Source organism: Nicotiana tabacum, chromosome 16, assembly GCF_000715075.1.
Source record: "Nicotiana tabacum cultivar K326 chromosome 16, ASM71507v2, whole genome shotgun sequence".
Lineage (NCBI taxonomy): Eukaryota > Viridiplantae > Streptophyta > Magnoliopsida > Solanales > Solanaceae > Nicotiana > Nicotiana tabacum.
The window spans coordinates 164,968,031-164,987,853 of record NC_134095.1 but is presented as its reverse complement, the minus strand read 5'-3'; the positions used below and the strand labels follow the sequence as shown (position 1 = coordinate 164,987,853).

Genomic DNA, 19,823 nt, shown 5'->3' with positions numbered 1-19,823 from the left:
TATTCCCTATCTTAACAATTCAACCATAACTATACCTTAATGAAATTCTGGAATAGATAAAATTATTACAATACTTGTATGAATTTCAAAGGAAAATGATCAACTGATAATTAACATGTCCAGCATACCTCTATATGAAATAACATGAAACAAAACTGAAATTTATAATAACAAACTTAGATAAATGGAAAAATAGAACTGCAACTCAAACTTCATTGATTTAGCATGCCGAATCTCTTTCCAACATAGAATTTAAGAAGATATGTACCTGGAAATGGAGGTATAAGGAGTAAATTTCAGCAGTAGCAGCAGTAACAAATTCAACAGAATAGCAGTATTTCCACAGATTTGAGCGATAATATGACCCGAGGAAACCAGATGCACAATACAGTATTTTAAAAGACACTTCAGATTTTAACTGAACAGTGGAATCACATAAAGTTGAATAGATTCAACAAAAGAACAACATTTCAGATTTCAGTTTCTTTTCAGTTTCAAATTCCCATTTTTTTCTGATTTTCTGTTTCTGCTGCTGTATCTGTGTGTGAGTGTGTATGTGAGTGTTCTATTTTCTGTTTCCTTTACTATTTTTCTTTCTTCTCAGATTTCTGTTTTTCTCTCAAAATCTGCCTTTTCAGATTTTTTCTCCTCCCAAAAATCTCTTAAAGTCTGCCCCTTTTAAGCTGTCCAGCTCCCTGTATTTATACAGGGCTGGTCTTTATCTTTTTAAGTGCTTCTTGGACCCCTTCTTCTTTTAAAATCAAAAAGTTCCATTAAAACTGCTTTTGAATAAATTAAATGATCCTATCCTGATTTTAAGCAGCCCCATTACTCTTTGTTCCCCATTAGTATCATTAACTAATAGTCATTAACATACCACTTTCAGCCCTCTATTATTATCAAATTACCCTACTGCTTTTATCCCAGAAATACTACTGTGATCACTATTATTACTGCCTTAAATGCAAAATCGTAACAGAATTTACAAAACAGATTTAAAAATCTGTTCAAACTTAATTATCAACCTGATTTAACACAACTATAACCAATTCTCTTAGGTTCTGGGCTGAATCCTAAGAATGTAAACATTCTATCACAATTACATCTAATCATCATTTGTAAACTTGAACTCAAACTTGACAATATTACACTGAGTTCAGCATAATAATGCAAACTGAACTTATAATTGAACTAAGATCAAACATACACAGGAGCATTGTCAATATACTGACAATGCCCTGTTCAGAAAACAACATATACAGCATACATTTGAATTCACTGATTCACAAACAAACATGATTTAATTGACGAGTATTAATCAGTTGACTATTTACAACATTTGTCAATAATTAGTCTGAAACAATAGAAGCAGACTGTTTTAGTCAGCATTTTCAAAAATGAAAATTCGTAATATAACTAATCGACGAACTTAATCGAGTCGATTACACACATTGTAAACAATCATAACCAACAGAAACATTTCACTTTAGAAATCAAGTAGATGGGTAGGGAACAGTATAACAAAATTAATCAAAACACAAATATGAAAAATCCACAAGTTATTAAACAAACGAAAATACATACAGAATATCACAAACAGAAATAGAAAAAATACCTTTGAATCTTCAATTTTAATCCGACTCGAACTCAACTTGGATTTGGATTTTTGTTTGAAATCAAACAGACCTTAGTCGAAGTATTTTCCACTGAAAATACTTCGACTAAGGTCGATTGAACCTCAATCTTTACTTAATCTGAACAGAATCCGAAAGTTTGGTATTTTTAGGGTTCTTAAAAATTCGATTTGGGATTTAACCATTTCTGGTCAGATTCGAGAAGAACCAAACATGATACATGGGTGAGGGTAGCCTAGAGGTCATTTGATGTTAGTTTGAAACGGATCTGAGTTTGTTCTTGTTTGGTCCGAATCTTCAAAAGAAGATTCGAGAAGTTCAGAACTGATTCGAGCCAAACAAACAACAGATCCATACTCAGGATAACTAGGGAAAGTTATGGTGTTAACTAGGTGCTGTTTGGTTTAGATCTGAACTTGGCTCGAATCTTCAAATGAAGATTCGAGAACCTTCAGGGAGATTCGAACCAAGCAGATAACATATTTGGATAGAGGAGGTTCAGGGGGTTCTGGGGTGTTATTTTGGTGACCGGCGGCGTTGATGCCGCCGGGTTTCAGGCGAAGGGGAATAGGGGCGGCTAGGGTTAGGGGTCTGTTTGGGAAGACGATGAACAGGAGAGGATGGGGGGGTGTTTAGTTAGGGGCCGGGGTAAGGGTTTGGGACTTATATAGGGGTGGGGTGGATTGATATCGTCCGTCCGATCAAGCAAGATGAAGGGCCAGGATTAATTCATTAAACCAAACGACGTCGTTTGGTTTAAAGTTGGGGTCGGACTGAATCGGGTTAATGGATCGGGTAAGGGTCTTGGGTTAGGGTGATGAAATCTTGGCCGTTGGTTGGATTTAATCCAACGGCCCTTGATGAGAGGTGACCAAACGACGTCGTTTGGTTCTGGCTTTGAATTGGACCGGACAGGCTGTTTGGATTGGGCTGACAGGGGGGTAAATTGATTTGGGCCTGGATTTTAATCCAGGTCCAATCTTTACAACTTGTATATTTTTTATTTATTGATTTTATTAATTAATAAAAATCCTAATTAAAAATAAAAACAAAATTATCATTACAATAATATTAACTATAATATAATTTTAACTTCACAAAAATATATTAATTACTCTATAACAATTATTTAACACATAGACAAAACATCAATCACACAGTGAAACAATTGAAATAGAACCAAGGCATATTTTTGTGATTTTATTTAAATTATCTTTTAAATGCATAATTAAATCCTATATGCATGCAATATGTATTTTATTTTATTTTCATTTTATTAAGACATAGTAAACATTTACGGATATAACACAATTATTTAGCATCACGCAAAATTCAAAAATTACACAGTAAAAGAAATTTATTTTATTTTTTGATTTATTTTGGAGTAGTTTTCGTAAGGCAAAAATCACGTGCTCACATCAAGTAAATCCTTTTGTCCCTTCAACTCTTTCATCTCTCTGGGGGACATTCCATAGGGAGAAATATATATTGGATGAGTATCTGGTAGTAGGTCAATAGCAAACTCAATTTCTCGCTCTGGTGGGAGACCCGGAAGCTCATCGGAAAAAACATCGAGAAACTCATTAACCACAGAGATGGATTGAATAGTTATTGACTCTACTTCCACATCCTGAACCCGAATTAAGTGATAAATACAACCCTTTTTATCATCTTCCTTGCCTTGAGATAGGAAATAAATCTTCCTCTCGGCGATACCGTATTACCTTTCAACTCCAAACAGGCTCCCCTAGAAATTAAAATCGGACTATCTTTGATCTATAATCAATGTTGGCATGACAAGAAGCCAACCAATCCATACCCATTATAACATCAAATCTACCATATCTAACTCGATTAGGTCCGCTACGGTAGATCGACTATGAACTACTATTATACCACCCCTATATACTGACTTCGCTATCATTGAGTCCCCAACAGGTATAGACGCCTCAAAAGGTTTAACCAATTCAGGTTTTATTCAAAACTTACTAGCAACCAACGGAGTGACATATAATACAGTGGAACCCGGGTTAATTAGTGCATATATATCATATGAGGAGACTGATAATATACGTGTAACAATATCAGGCGATGACTCCTGATCTTATCGTCCCGCCAATGCATAAATGCGGTTCTGAGGACCGCTCGAGCTAGATGCTCCACCTCTGCCTCTACCATGACTCATTGGTGCTTATGAACCTTTCCCGGGGGCGTACTAATAATGACGAACCAACTACAGATCCTGCTGGCTGAACTATGCTTGCATCACCTCTCGTTGGACAATCCCTCATAACTTGGCCTGGATAACCACAAGTATAACAAACACCCAACCCGATACGGCACTGCCCGGCATGCTGCTTACCATACTTAGCACATCGTGGCAAGGGCGACCTCATCTGACTTGACTCACCCCTATACTGAGAACCTGAGGTCCTAAAATTCTGACCAGAACCTGAATATGTGGAACGATCAAATCTCTTACCGCCAAACTTAGGGGGTGCGCTAGCCGATGGTTGGGCTGGATACCTCGGGTACTGTTGCCTCTGACCACCTCAAAACTTACCAGAAGGACCCGAAGACCTCGCTCTCTTATTCTGGGCCCTATCATGCTCACGATCCATCCTCCGCTTCTGCTTACGCTCCTCTACACCCTGAGCATATGCCTAAATACGAGAAATATCCATGTCCGGCTGAAGTGAGACTGACATACAATCGTTAAACAAGTGTGGCTCTAATCCTATCATGAACCGGTGAACGCGATCCTCTATCTTAGATACAATAGTGGGAGCATACCTAGCCAATGAATCAAACTGAAGACTATACTCCCGAACACTCATATTACCCTGTCAAAGGGTCAAGAACCTATCAACGCTGGCCTGCCTAAGCTCTGGTGGCAGATAATGACGAAGAAAAGCTTCTGTAAACTCCTGTCATACTGTTGGAGGGGCATCCTCACCTTTGGACAATTCCCAAGACTCATACCAACTAACTACAACATCTTAGAGTCTATAGGAAACTATCTCAACTGACTCAGTCGTAGTGGCCTTCATTACCCTTAACGTCCTCTGCATTCTATCAATAAATACCTTATGGTCTTCATTTGGATCTGCCCTAGTAAATACCGAAGGGTCCAAATTAATGAAATAACGAACCCTTGCACTGACAGACCTATCTACATGACCACTACCTACTTCGTGACGCCGAGCTTGCACGGCTACTAATCGAGTTAATAGCTGAATAACATCTCTCATCTCCTAACCCGGTGCATCTGGCTGAGGGGATGAATGTACAGGGGCGGGTGCTGGAGGTGGTTCCCCTCGGAGCTCATTTGGAAAGGGTGGGGTATGTGAAGTCTAAGATGGAATCTCACTATGAGACTCTCCCCGAGCCCTGGTAACTCGTGGCGCTCGACTAGTAGTCTCACCAACCACGGACTTTCCCTTCTGGGTGGTTGTAGTCTTTGGAGGCATTCCCTGAAAATATAACATATCGTTAGGAACTTGAATTCTTATATCGCACGATCTATGATAAAAAGAGAGGATAACATCCTATATGTCCTATAGCTTCATGTTTATAAGTGAGGTGCACAACACACTCATAAACAAGACTCTACTAGATACAGTCTGTAGATAACCCTAGGACAGAACTACTCTGATACCACTTTTGTCACGATCCAAACCGTAGGGCTATGACGGGTGCCCGAGTCCTACCTGTCAACCACCCCTAAGCATATGTCTAAGCTACGAACCTGATTAATATCTACTGAATTACGAGAATAACATACATGAAGGAAACCTGCCCAAAAAACATATGTACATATACGTGCGGAATACGTGGGGCGAGCCGACAAGGCTGTTATAGACAACTACATATCTAAAATTGGAAGTCAGTAAGGCCACATACTATCCAACTATACATACTGTCTACAGACCTCTAATAAAAATACAACTGTATAAAGACGGGACTGAGCCACGTCATACCCATATATATATATATATATATATATATATATATATATACACACACACACACACACACAAAATTATATCGTACCAAAATCAAAAGCAGCTCCGGATCAAGTGGAGCACGCCAACTCTCGCTAACCAAGGATCCTAAGAAGGGGGACCGTCAGCTTGCTTACCTGCACCTGCGGGCATGAAACGCAGGCTCTGGGAAATAGGGCATCAGTACAAATAATGTAAGGCATAAAAATCAATACATAAAAGGCATAGATGAAATATGGAATAAAGAAATCCACCAGAAAGTCTGAATAACATTGTAAATTATGCAACATTTACATTGTCATGCACGTGCCTATAAACATCGTGCCATGCATAGGCATAGGTGTACATAACATCATCAAGCTTCTGAGGGCATCCCATTATAACGTCTCGGCCACCGTGGGCAACATTATCAACATATACCAACTGATCATGCGGTGGTGTGTATATAACGCCATAACCTTTTTCCCGTATCTCATATAAATATAATATACATATATATGTGTATATAATGCCATCTGGTCATGGGTCAATGTACATGTATAAATGCATGAAATGCATAAGAAATACGTTAAAAATATTTTCTCGGAATGCCATAAAACTCAATATGCCTTTTGGATAAACTTTATCAAATACGTATTTTTCTAAGACCTATGAACAGACGATAGAATAATAAGACTTATATGGGATAATAAAATAATACACATTTCTAGCATTTCTACGAATAGGGTAATTTATGAAAATTGTGCATTTGCTCTTTTCGTTTGTGTCATATAGATCATGTCAAAAAGAAAGAAGGGATGACCTTAACATATCTGGAATAGAGAAAATCCGTATGATATTTTTAAAAAAGATTGCACTGTATTCCTTTAGAACCGTAAAAATTTTATGTTGTTAAGCTTCTAAAAATAATTCTCGTTGAATTTGGTAGAAGAAATCTCGCTGCTACTTTTTTGCAGAAATCTCACGAAAATGGTAACAATTTGAACAAGTCTCCTACTAATCTCTAAAGCTACTGTTTGTGTTTGTATTGAAAGTCTTTTAAGTGTACTAGTGAAAGCCTTAGATTGAAGAAAGTCTTAGTTGAAGTATCTTGTAAGAATAAGTAATATATATTTAGTGTTTCATAAATCTCATCTGTTCTTTGATGGGATGTATTACATGCTACAAATACGTGTATTTCACCTTTATCTTCAATCCAACTACATACAAGATTTTTGTGTTGTCAATAAATTAGTGTAACTAACCCATTTTGGTGCCACATAATCTTATATGACTACTTAATCATATGTATAAATGGTGGCGTACTGCCAAGTTTGGTGGAGGGTATTTTTAGTCTTATCTGATAATTTTTTTTTAGTTAATTAGGTAATGCCCCATTACCCGATAATTAACCAATTACCCGCATAATTAAGAAATATCTCAAACTACTTAAAATTTTACTTATTTTTATATACTTTATACATCATACTATAACGGTCATATAGTACCTTGTATGGTACTAGTCCATAAGTATCGGGTATTATAGCTCGGATCGTATTTTATCCCAAATTGACAACCTTCAACGAAACTCATTTTCTTTAATTCGTGTATCATATATCCTTCATGGTACTTACTTATCGCTTGTTATAAATCACATAAATACGTTAACCTCAAAACAACCTCATCCCCGAGTCTACGTTGATTAACTGAAGACAAAACCTTAACGTACGAAAACGTGAAATGTAACATCTTTGCTGGACTTTGCTAGATCATTTGATTTGGTGATAGCAAATTCGAGTTTTCCGAAGAAGAGGGAGCACTTGGTCACGGAGTTCGGTAGCCGAGACTCAGATTGATTATTAACTCTACAGGAAGTCCGATAGAGGTCTTTGCACGGATTGCAAGATCATCTCGAGTGAGAACCTCTCGACCTTTTATAGGCTCCTGGTCATATACCTTGAGATCACGAGGAGGAGGAGGAGGAGGAGGAGGAGGAGGAGGGCGATGTATAGCCAACGTAGGATAAAATGGGGAGCATTGACGAAAGCTAAAGCGCATGAGTTGGGGGTCAAGCTGGTGACTATAAGGGCTTGGAAGAGTAGTAGGGACGCAAGCACTATGTGGACCACGACTGTGCAGTGCACTAAGGAATTCACGAGAGAGGAATTAGGGGTCTCAAAAGGTTACTCTGGTAGTCACAAGGGAGACTGGTGGTGGAATGGAGAGGTGCAAGGAAAAGTGAAAATCAAGAAAGCAGCGTATCTAAAGCTAGTGGAAAGTGTAGATGAGTAGGAGAAGAGGGTGGATATGGAGCTTTACAAGTTTGCTAAGAAAGAGGCAAAGCTAGCAGTTTCGGCAGCCAAGACTGCAGCTTTTAGTCGTTTATATGAGGAACTCGAAGGACGAGGTGGGGATAAGAGGTTGTTTAGGTTAGCCAAGGCGCGTGACTTAGACCAAGTGAAGTGCATCAAGGACGAAGAAGGTAGAGTTTTGTTGGATGAAGAGCTTATAGTTGGAGATGGCGCAGGCCTACTTCCATAGTCTCTTGAATGATGAGGGGGACATGAGCATTGTAGTGGGTGATTTGGAACTCTCCGAGAGTCGTTGTAACTTTGGGTATTGTAGGCAAATTAGAGTCGATGAAGATGAGGGTGCTATGTGTAAGATGAGCAGGGGCAAAGCGACCGGGCCGAATGAAATTCTGGTAGAGTTTTGGAAGAGTGCGGGCAAGGCAGCTTGGAGTGGTACACTAGGTTATCTAATGTCATTGTTAGAACAAAGAAGATGCCCGAAGAGTGAAGGTGGATCACGATGGTTCCTGTATACAAGAACAAGGTTGGTATCCAAAATTGCAATAACTATCGGGATATCAAGCTGCTTAGCCATACTATGAAAGTGTGGGAGAGAGTGGCAGAGCTAAGGGTAAGGAAGAGTGTGTATATTTTTTAGAACCAGTTTGGGTTTATGTCGGGGCGTTCGACTATAAAAGTCATTCACCTTGTTAGGAGATTGATGGAGTGGTGTAGGGAGAGAAAGAAGGACTCGCATATGGTGTTCATCGACTTAGAAAAGGCATACGATAAAGTTTCGAAGGAGGTTTTGTGAAGATGTTTGGAGGCTAGAGGTGTATATGTTGCCTACGTTAGGTTGATTAAGGACATGTATAATGGGGTAAAGATTTTCGGTTATGATGGGATTGCATCAGCGGCCGGCACTCAGCCGTTTTTTGTTTGCTCTGGTGATGGACATACTGACGTGCCACATCCAAAGAGAGGTGTTGTGGTGCATGCTATTTGCAGATGATATTGTATTGATTGACGAGATGCGAGACGATGTGAACGCACAATTAGAGGTATGGAGGCAGACCCTGAAATCTAAAAGTTTCAAGCTGAGTACGACTAAGACAGAATACTTGGAGTATAAGTTCAATGGCGAGACTCAAGGAGGGGAAGAGGAGATGAGGCTGGACTCGTAGGTCATCCATAGGAGAGAGAGTTTTAAGTACCTTAGGTCTATTATTCAAGGGGATGGAGAGATTGATGAAGAAGGTACACATCGTATTGGGGCTGGATGGATGAAATGGAGACTCGCTTCCGATATTTTGTATGACAAGAAGGTGCCACCGAAACTTAAGGGTAAGTTTTACAGAGTGGTGGTCAGACCAACGATGTTGTATGGGGCTGAGTGTTGGCCAGTCAAGATCACTCACATCTAGAAGATGAAGGTAGCAGAGATGAGGATGTTGAGATGAATGTGCGGGCACACCAGGTTAGATGGAATCAGAAATGAGGTTATTCACAACAAGGTGGGTGTGGCCCCTATTGAGGACAAGATGCGGGAACTGCAGCTTAGGTGGTTGACACTGGAGGGCCTACGGAGAGGTAGAGGCAGGCCAAAGAAGAGGTGGGGAGAGGTGATTAGGCAAGACATGACGCAACTTCAGCTGACCGAGGACATGACCCTTGATAGGAAGGTATGGAGGTCGAGTATTAAGGTAGTAGAGTAGGTAGTCTAGAGTGTTCATAATAGTAGTATTGGCACGCAGTTCACTTTTTGTTAATAGTTGGTTTTTATGACTAACCGTTGTTTTCTTTCATTGTTGATCATCTAACTGTCTTGTTGTTTCGATTCTGCTTTTATATGGCTTTTTGGTATTGTCCTTCTTGTCTATGTTTTCATTAATGTGGTGCTTATGCTTTCCTGAGCTGAGGGTCTATTGGAAACAACCTCTCTATCCTCATAAGATAGGGGTAAGGTCTGCGTACACACTACCCTCCCCAGACCCCACGATGTGGGATAATACTGGGTATGTTATTGTTATTGTTGTACTACAATTTAGAGCCTAATTATCATATGTAACTATACTTTATCGAATTATCCTTTATAGATAATGTTCAATTGTTATCAGCTTGTTTCACTTGTATCCAGACACGCAACAAATATCGCCTATAGTCAGCTATATTCGTTCGTGCAACGAATAAATGTATTAACTATATACAACCTGTATCAATTGTATTCGTTCGTGCAATGAATACAACCAAGGCGAATTACATGGGTATTACAAAGGATACAACATGTATCAACTGTATTCGTTCGCGCAATGATTACAACCAAAGCGAAATACAGGAGTGTATATAATGGATACAACCTGTCGATTGTATTCGTTCGCGCAACGAATATAACTAAGGCAAAACACAGAAATACAGAAAAATAGCATGCTCTCCTTAAGATTTGAGCTCAAGACCTCCGCTTATTAAACGGTTGCTCTAACCAACTAAGCTCTCTCTTGTTTCAGTTAAAAAAATGATCTCTTATCTCAGTATTACAGTTGGATTTGCTATAAATTTTAGCTACGGCTAATAATTTTCTGAAAGAATAACTAAGAATGATAAACACAATGTATATATTAATGTGTCGCGTAATTTTGGGTGAAATTAAAAAAAAGCCAGATTTACAAGTGGTAATTTAAAAATAGCCACAATTTCAAAAGTAATCAAAATTTAGTCACTTTTCATGTAAAGATAAATATGAATGAAAACACTATTCAAAATTCGAAAAAATATTCCAGCATAATATACTGAAGTTCGAATGTTTTACATATGAACTTCCAGCATAATATACTGGATTCCAACATAATATAATGAAGTTTCAGTGTAATATACTGGTCCAGCATAATATGCTAGAAGTTCATATACAAGTGCTCCAATCTTCAACTTTCCGTGTGTTGGAGTTTTAGCATAATATGCTGGAAGTTTATACATAGGTGCATCAATCTCTAGTATATTATGCTGGAACTTTCCATATTGCAACAAAATAGTGACTATTTTTAATGACTTTGCAAACGCTGATTATTTTTTAATTACCAGTTCGAAAACTAGCTAACCCGTACTATTTTCACCATAATTTTTCCTTTAATAATGCTTATGGGCCAGTTTTTCGGACAGAAGGGCTAGGGGCTAATATGCGAAGAGACAAAAGAATTAGACAGGCCAACAAGAAATTTGTTTGACAGACATTGGAAGGTATCGTTATCAGTTAGTTTCCTTTGTGAATTGTTATATCTGTTACTTTCTTGCTAACTAGAGTGTTTAATTAGGGAGAAGTGGACAATTAGTCACTAGCTAGAGCTGTATTTACGTTTTAGCCACTATTTAAAGTGTATTTACTCTTTAGTCAGTGCTTTAATAACTTTTAATTTTCCAGACAAAAATACTGTTGTGCTAGACATGGTGTCCTTAACTTCATGAGTGTTGTGTAAATATTAAGGACAAAGTAATTAGCACCTTCTGTTTTAAACTTTAGAATATCTTGTCCTTAAATCCTCAATAGAATCGTGTGTTAATTGAAAAAAGAGAGAGGAGAAACATAAATAGAGTATTTCACGCCTCAATTATAATATATACTATAAATACCTATTTTGCTATAAATATAAAAGGTAACTATAAAAAATAATATTTTAAAATAATTTTAATTTATAACAAATAAGGTGTATACTTTTGCTAGAGGAGCTAAAATATCCTATTACATATGAACCAAGAAAAATAATGGAAATTTTACCACCTATAGAATAGGTTAGTACCCTATTTATATTAAATAAATACCATTTTAAAATATTACATCCTATAAATACCTTTTATAGTTTATAGCAAAAAATCTAAATATAGTTTCAGTTTGGGCTACGTATTTAGCCCAAATCAGACCTACATTTAGATGCGCTGACTTGGGTTGTTTCTAAAGTGACCAGTTGTGAAAATTGTTAAAATAACACGGTATAGCCAGTTTTCGGACTGGTCATTTAAAAATAGTCACCGTTTACGAAGTCAATAAAAAATAGCCACTATTTTGCTGCAACAGAGATCGGTCCCGCATAATATATGGGAGTTCGGTGCATCTGTGTACGAACTCCAGCATATTATGCTGAACCGGTATACTTTGCTGACTCTTGTATAATATAGGGGAGACTGGAGCACCGGTGCTCCAAACTCCAGTATATTATATTGGACATTTATACTTGCTGGAACTCCAGTATATTATGCTGGAGTTCTAGTGTACTTATGCTGGAACTCCAACATATTATGCTGGAAGCTGGAGTTCCAGCATAGTTATCCTGGAACTCTCGTATAATATGCTGGAGTTCAAACATACTTATGTTGGAACTCCAGTATAATATATGAGCGTATTTTTCGGGTTTTGAACAGTTTTTGCGCTCAGATTTATCTTTACATGAAAAGTGGCTAAATTTCGATTACTTTTGAAACTGAGCTATTTTTGAATGACCGGTTGTAAATCTGGCTATTTTTAAATTTCTCCCGTGAAAATTTGCCAAGTCCAACCAGCCCAAACTTGAACGAGCTAGACGGATCACCTTCTTTGGACAATATTTTATTTTTCATGGAGAAGAATGACCTAAAGTAAACTGTAACCTATCTTGAACAAGTGTGTCCGACTTTTCATCTTGATTAATAATCAAAATCTAAAGACACAATTTTTTATCTTTTTCGTGGGTTAATTTTTTCACCCATAAACAAAAGTAAGCAACAAAGTGCTAGGTGTATAATAGCCCTCAGATCTCTTGTATAGGTTTTGGTGTCAATTGATAAGGGGTGTAATTCAAAAATATCTAGATTTACAAGTGATAATTAAAAAATAGCCACAATTTTAAAAGTAATCAAAATTTAACCATTTTTCATGTAAAGATAAATTTGAACGAAAATACTGTCCAAAATACGAAAAATATTCCAGCATAATATACTTGAGTTCCAGTATAATATACTGGTCTAGCATAATATGCTGGAAGTTCATGAATAGGTGATCCAATCTCCAGTATGTTATGCTGGAACTTTTCGTGTGTTTGAGTTTTGCATAATATGCTGAAAGTTTATACACAGGTGCATCAATCTCCAGTATATTATGCTGCAACTTTCCGTGTTGCAGCAAAATAGTGATTGTTTTTCAATGACTTTGCGCTGGCTATTTTTCAGTGGCCAGTCCAAAAACTGGCTAGCCCGTGCAATTTCCGTAAAGTTGGGTCAAATTTTTATTTTTATGTATATATTATGTTTTGAATCTCCATAGTTTCTTTGTGTATTTACTTTTTATATTTTACACCACTTATTGAAATTTCTTGCTCCGTTACCGAAAACAACCACAGCTAAAAACAGGAAATATGCATCTCCTGAGCAGCAGACACTAAGTTAAACCCTTCCATGTTGTTATTAATAATAAGATCAACACTGTTATTTTACACCATTGCCAAATCACAGGCAATGAACTCAGCTTTGCTGAATATAATACAAATGGAAACCAGGAAACAGCAGAACATTACAAGATATCTAACTATACCCTAATGACATTGTGAGGAAAGGGTTGTTCCGAAATTCAATTCTTTCTCCAAATTTTCCACCCGAGAATTAATACTCGTCGAATCCTCAAAAGACGACTACATACTCAGGGCTTGAACAGGATTGTGGTCTCAGCAATCATGGAAGTCACGACGTATGGATCCATGTTCGAAGCAGGCCTCCTATCCTCGAAGTATCCCTTTCCTTCCTTCTCCGTGTCTCTTCCCACACGAATAGATGCACCACGGTTTGCAACTCCCTAGATAATCCAAATGCATCAATATAAATGAGATACATGACATTTAACTTATATACACTGACAGTATAAAGAGTTTTTACGCTATCAGTATATAAGACTGCAGTATCACGTACCCATTTGAATGTGTTGATGTCAGCTGTTTCGTGTCTTCCAGTGAGACGACGCTCGTTGCCTTCACCATATGCTGCAATATGCTCCTTGTGCCTCAGTCCAAGCTTCTCAATTGCCTTCTTAATGACTTCATAGCCTCCTTCATTCCTCATAGACTTTGTGCTGAATGAAAAAACATTCCAAATTTTCAATCATTTAGAAATAGAGAAAAATAATTGGTAAAGTTGTTGTTATGTGACCGGGAGGTCACAGGTTCAAGCCTTGAAAACAGCCTCTTGCACAAATGTAAGGTAAGGTTGCGTACAATAGATCCTTGTAATTTGACCCTTCCCCCGACCCCGCGCATAGCGGTGGCTTAGTGCACTGGGTTGTCTCCTTTTTTTAGAAATAGAGAAAAATATTAATTATGAGTTGAATATGAAATGTTATTATTTATTGCTTTACCTGTAGTTTGTATGAGCACCTGCACCATTCCAATCACCCTAGAAGGAAAAAAAAAAAGAGTATTTGAGGTTAGGATTTAGGCGTTTGGACCTGATTTGGTCGAAATTTGAAGGAAAAAAAAGTATTTGAAGTTGAAATTGAAAAGGATATTTGTTCTCTATGTCAAGAGTTTGAGCCATGAAAACAGCCTCTTGCAGAAATGTAGGGTAAGACTGCGTACAATAGACTCTTGTGATCTGGCAGCCTTTCCCCAGACCTTATGCATAGCGGGAGCTTAATGCACCGGGCTGCCTTATTTGCTCTACGAATACAAAATAGTGAGCTTACCGGAATAGGTTTAGGGTCAAATGACACCACAACTCCAGCAATCTCAGTAATCCTCTGTTTAAACAACAAAATCAATAAGTGAATTTAAGTTAAAATCTACATAGTAAGTGAAATGAATTGAAATTGAGGCTAAAATTACCAACAACTTAGCTACATTACCTCAAGAATGTAACGAGCTGCCCACAATTCATCAGCTGCTGAAATGCCAACTGAAGGTCCAACTTGAAATTCCCACTGCATCACATCATATCGAAATAAAGCAAACTAGGGTTCAGAGGAATCTAAGACAGGTTCTGTAGGTTCAATTAAACTAATTATTTTCGCTTGAATTATATATACATATAATAATATCATATTCATTGTGAACTCACTGTCTCTATATTCGCCTAACCTAATAAAGACCAGAAGGAATAGGCTCTATACCTGTCCGGGCATCACTTCTCCATTGATACCACTGATGTTAATCCCAGCATAGAGACATGCCTTATAATGAGAGTCAACGATATCGCGTCCAAAAGCCTTTCCAGCTCCAATTCCGCAATAGTATGGTCCCTAAATTCAATCTTAAAATTAGTCAGATAACATTCATCAGCCGTTAGAGAAGGAAAATTTCATAATCATAAATAATCATGTGATTTTCTAGTCATTCAACAAAAATCATGTATTTTGTAGTCTTAGGAAGTTGCTTGAAACAAGGGGGAATTATTCACTTTTTTTTAAGTCATTATTTTAACATTACTTGATAGCATTGTTGAGAAAAACAATATTAGCATAGACATAGACATCCCTGCAGAAATAAGAGGGGAGGATATAAAAGCAAGAAAAAGGTATTGGTTGAAGAACTAAAAATGTTACACTTTTTTCCCCATTATTCTCTTTTTCCATGTGAACATGAATCTGATTAGGTACTAAGAAACCAAACAAAGAACAAATGCTTGTAAGCTATATTGATCGGATTTTCCAAAAATACTGCCGCATTCATGTTGGAGGATTTGACACAAGTGGGACGGCAATTTTGGAAGGTCGGAGCAACATAGCCTGAAAGATATTTTAAAAAAAGGAAAGGAAAACTGCCATCTGGAGTGGGAAAAAAGTGTTAACAAATTTACCTGTGGTCCAGGAAAACCACCAAGAGGCCATCCAAGAGGCCAATTGATATCTTTTTGCAGCAAGGTGTATTCTTGCTCAAGACCATACCTAATTTACACAATTTATTTAACAGTTAGAGAATTTCCAAAAATTATATAGGGAAATCTTTTGAAGGGGAATCTTGGCGTAACTGGTAAAGTTGTTGCCATGTGATCAGGAGGTTACGGGTTCAAGCCGTGAAAACAGCCTCTTGCAGAAATGCAAGGTAAGGCTGCGTACAATAGACCCTTATGGTCCGGCCCTTCCTCGGACCCTGCGCATAATGAGAGCTTAGTGTACCGGGTTGCCTTTTTATATAGGAAAAAAATTTCTACTTTGAAAACTAAATAGGATATGTCAATATACCAGGGTTCCTCAACAACAACATCAGGGTGGCTGAAAATCTTGGCAGCACTGTGCCTTTTGTTTGTTGGAATGGGTTCACCAGCTGGGGTGTAGCAATCACAAATGACCTAAAATAAACAGAGGAAAAAAGAAAAACCAAAAAAAAAAAAAAGCTCAAACATATGATTACATATTCCAAATAATAGTACTGAACTAAAGAGCAATAGAAGTGAATGCAAGATTTAATGACATGTATAAAGTAAAGGATTTTACTATACACATTGACTGTGCAAAGAATTTCTACATCATAGTGTAGTTTAACATGTTGTAATAGATAATCTGCCTTATTTTTTAAGTACCAATAACACTTTCTCTAAACCGTTACGGTCAAATTTCTCTATAATAACCTCGTTTGTTCTGATATTTTTTGGCTGCTATAGTGAAGTGCTATTACCGAGGACATATATTATAATATAATATAAAAATCGGTTCCGAAAAATACTTGACTCCCTATAACGAATAATGTTATATAGGGGAGATGTTATAGAGAGATCCGACTGTACATATAATTATTTTTTATACGGTCAAGAGTATTACAGTTAAACTCAAAAGTAAATGTGCAACTCACCAAGATATTGTTGCCCCTTCTGAATGGATCCTTGAAAATTGCTTGAGGACTGTATCAAAATTACAATAAGTGACATTCAGATAATTGTTCCTCAAAAAGGACATAAAAACTACTTCCGTCCTTTCAATTTATGTATTTTAGTTTGACTGGACACGAAGTTTAAAAAACTAAAAATGTGTGTAATGTACCAAAATGTCCTTAAATTTTGTGATATTAAATATACCGTGTGGAAAATTGGAGTTAAAGAGTTACTAAATATAGAAAGAGACATTCTCTTTGAGACAAAAAAAAAAAAAAAAAAGTAAGACACATAAATTAAAACGGCGGAAGCGAAAGATTTTGTAGACTAAAGAAAACTTACTATAGGATCACTTCACTGTCTTCTCCAGGAGCTTGTCCTGTGCTAGAACCATCATAATTCCATTTGGGAAGCTTTGAAGGATCATCAACAGGTCCAGATAGAGTCTTTATATAAAAACAAATAGCACTGATTTAGCAATCTTATGTATTAAAAGAAAAAAGGATTATGTTATCTAAAATAAATAAAAACAAATTGAAGATTTAATACTCTGGCTTTGCTCCTGACGTCCATTCCTGATCCACCAATCCTGATTATAAACAAATAAGATACACTAAGAACTAGATTAACATCAAAACTTACATCATAGTAATTGAAAAACAACATACTACCATAGAACCAAAGGATTCCATTATACATATAAATTCTTGATTACATGTAGTATTAAAATACTGAAAATTGTAGGTCAGCGGGTAGGTATATTGGAAACAACCTCTCTATCCTCAAGGTAGGGGTAGGGTCTGCGTATACACTACCTTCCCCAGACCCCATTCGTGAGACTATACTGGGTTTTTTGTTGTTGTTTTGTTGTTTAGGTCTGCGGGTGCAAAATACCAATGTACATATTACTTCATTGTGACAATGAGTGTGAATTTTGTACAAATATAACAAAAACAAGAAGAAACCTAGTGCAATTCCACACGTAGGGGCTGAGGAGGGTAATGTGTACACAAACCTTACCCCTATCTTATGAAGGAAGAGATGTTGTTTCCGATAGATACTTGGTTGAAGAACAGTGAAAAGACACAATAAACAAACAATAACAATATTTATTTAAAGTGAAGCTGAAGATAAGGAGGAGCTTTGGAGCAACGATAAAGTTGTTTGCATCTGATCTATAGGTTACATGTTCGAGCTGTGGAAACAGCCGCTAATGCTTGCATCAGAGTAGGCTGTCTGCATCACACCCCTTAGGGTGCAACCCTTCCCGGACCCTGCATGAACACAAGATACCTTGTGCACCGACCTGGCCGTATTCAAAGTGAGCTGAAGAATGCACTGTGGACATTGGCCAATGCCAATGGCTACTAAGAACAAACAAAAGAAAACTATTGTACACTTCCTATCTTAGAAGAGAAAACAAAGAAGAAAATAAAAACACAACAAAATTGACAAGAAATAAGATATCTTGATTCTTAAATATGTAAAACTATAAAGAAACAGTAAAGATCAAGAACAATGGATGTAATGAATTAACATATGTATTACAGAACTAACCATATGTATTAAAATTGGTTTATGTCTACTGCAAAAAGTATTACAGGACTAACCATATGGATTAAAATTGGTTATGTCTACTGCAAAAAGTATTACAGAACTAACCATATATATTCAGCAATAATTTTCTGAGTGGAGTCAGAGAGACTGAGATTAACGAGATCGGAAAGATGAGCCATAATGGAAAATAAGAGTTGTGAAATTGGCTGAGTTTGTAAATGAGAGAATAAAAATGTGTATTAGCAGAGGTGAAGAGGCAGAGAAGCAGTTTGCTCTGTTTTTATAGGCAGCTTTGAGAGTGTTTGGTTGTATAAAACTATTCACAATTATATTACTTTATTCCTATTCAACTTCTAATTAATATGTGGAAATAAAAATTCTAATTAATAAAAAATCTAATCGTCCCAATTTTTTTTTAAAAAAATTAAGTTCAGAATATGAGAGGCTATTTTTTGGTCAACGTTTTTTCTTAATTGAAATCAGATAGCAGGCTCGTTAAATAGGGAGAGCCAAAATTTTTTACAAGAGAATTAAAAAAATGTAAGTATATTGCACATAAGATTCGAATTTACAGCCTCAAATAATTTTTGAACCGCCTTTACTACTACAATGAAAGCTTCTTAAGAGGATTTAAAAACTTATATATATATACAAAATACAAATAATATGAATAATTTATAGTAATTTCAGGATTATAATCTATGCTTAAAATCAAGATTATAACCTAATATGAATAATTTATACCGCTTTTTATATGAGATAAGTTACAATTATATTTTGGAATACAAAATTGTACTTTATTGCTTTTAGCTTTAACCTTCAAATGCAAAATAAATTTTAATCTAAAAAATTATTCCGTTATAATCTGTCTACTTCCTGTGTGACCTATATGTTACGAGTTCGAGTAGTGGAATCAGCCACCGATGCTTGCATAGGATAGACTGCTCACATCATATTTTTTAGGGTCCGACCTTTCGTTGGACTCTGCGTTAATGCGAAGTATTTTGTGCACCGAACTGTTTTTGGGAAATTGATTTTTTTTCCATGAGTAGGTAACTAACCCAAAAAAGTAAAAGAGAGTAGCCTTAGTAGGTAATAACTATTAATGCGTAAAGAGAAATTGTTTTGATAATTTTTATGTTTATAAGCGAGTAATTGAAGTGCCCCTTTCACAATCAACTTTGTCCATTTTACCAAATTTGTGTACTGATAATGCCAAAAGGTGGTAGGGTGAGAGATCTACTCTCAAAAGCTTAATAACCTTATGGTTCATTTTTGGAAACATGCCAACGTCCAACATGTGTACTGTTGTAGGCATCAAACTTTTTTTATTTTTCTTCACGCAATTCAGAGATATTTTAAGATATTTGTACAATATCAATTAGTATGAGTTTGCTCACATTGTCGGTCCCAAATTTCTTTAATATTAAAACGTAATTGTTACAGTAAAGACATTCTACCATGCCGCAATAGCTAAATCCAAACAAAATTCTAGCAAAGTAGGAATGTGTCGTAGTTCGTCTCAAAAACAAAATTATTTATTATAA

The 19,823-nt window shown here is 36.7% G+C and overlaps 1 protein-coding gene across 1 annotated transcript; it reads right to left on the bottom strand.

The window, feature by feature from the left end:
• Positions 1–13,307: 13,307 nt before the first annotated feature.
• Positions 13,308–18,537, bottom strand: LOC107789070 (glutamine synthetase cytosolic isozyme 1-1). Its single transcript, XM_075233568.1, has 12 exons — positions 18,382–18,537; positions 17,269–17,308; positions 17,062–17,165; positions 16,701–16,749; positions 16,094–16,200; positions 15,709–15,796; positions 15,023–15,151; positions 14,759–14,833; positions 14,600–14,653; positions 14,273–14,310; positions 13,831–13,990; positions 13,308–13,717 (listed from the first exon to the last, which is right to left on the bottom strand). The coding sequence occupies exons 1-12, from the start codon at positions 18,453–18,455 to the stop codon at positions 13,565–13,567; spliced, it is 1,071 nt and encodes a 356-aa protein (XP_075089669.1). The 5' UTR covers positions 18,456–18,537; the 3' UTR covers positions 13,308–13,564.
• Between the last annotated feature and the right edge of the window lie 1,286 nt (positions 18,538–19,823).

What these genes read in the sequence shown, in the direction of transcription:
- LOC107789070 (XM_075233568.1), bottom strand. Translation starts at nt 18,455, where the DNA reads ATGGCTCATCTTTCCGATCTCGTTAATCTCAGTCTCTCTGACTCCACT. An exon ending in GACAGTGAAGTGATCCTATA is followed by an intron (nt 16,750 to 17,061) that starts GTAAGTTTTCTT and finishes ATTTTGATACAG; the next exon opens with TCCTCAAGCAATTTTCAAGG. An exon ending in TTGACCCTAAACCTATTCCG is followed by an intron (nt 14,311 to 14,599) that starts GTAAGCTCACTA and finishes TTTTCCTTCTAG; the next exon opens with GGTGATTGGAATGGTGCAGG.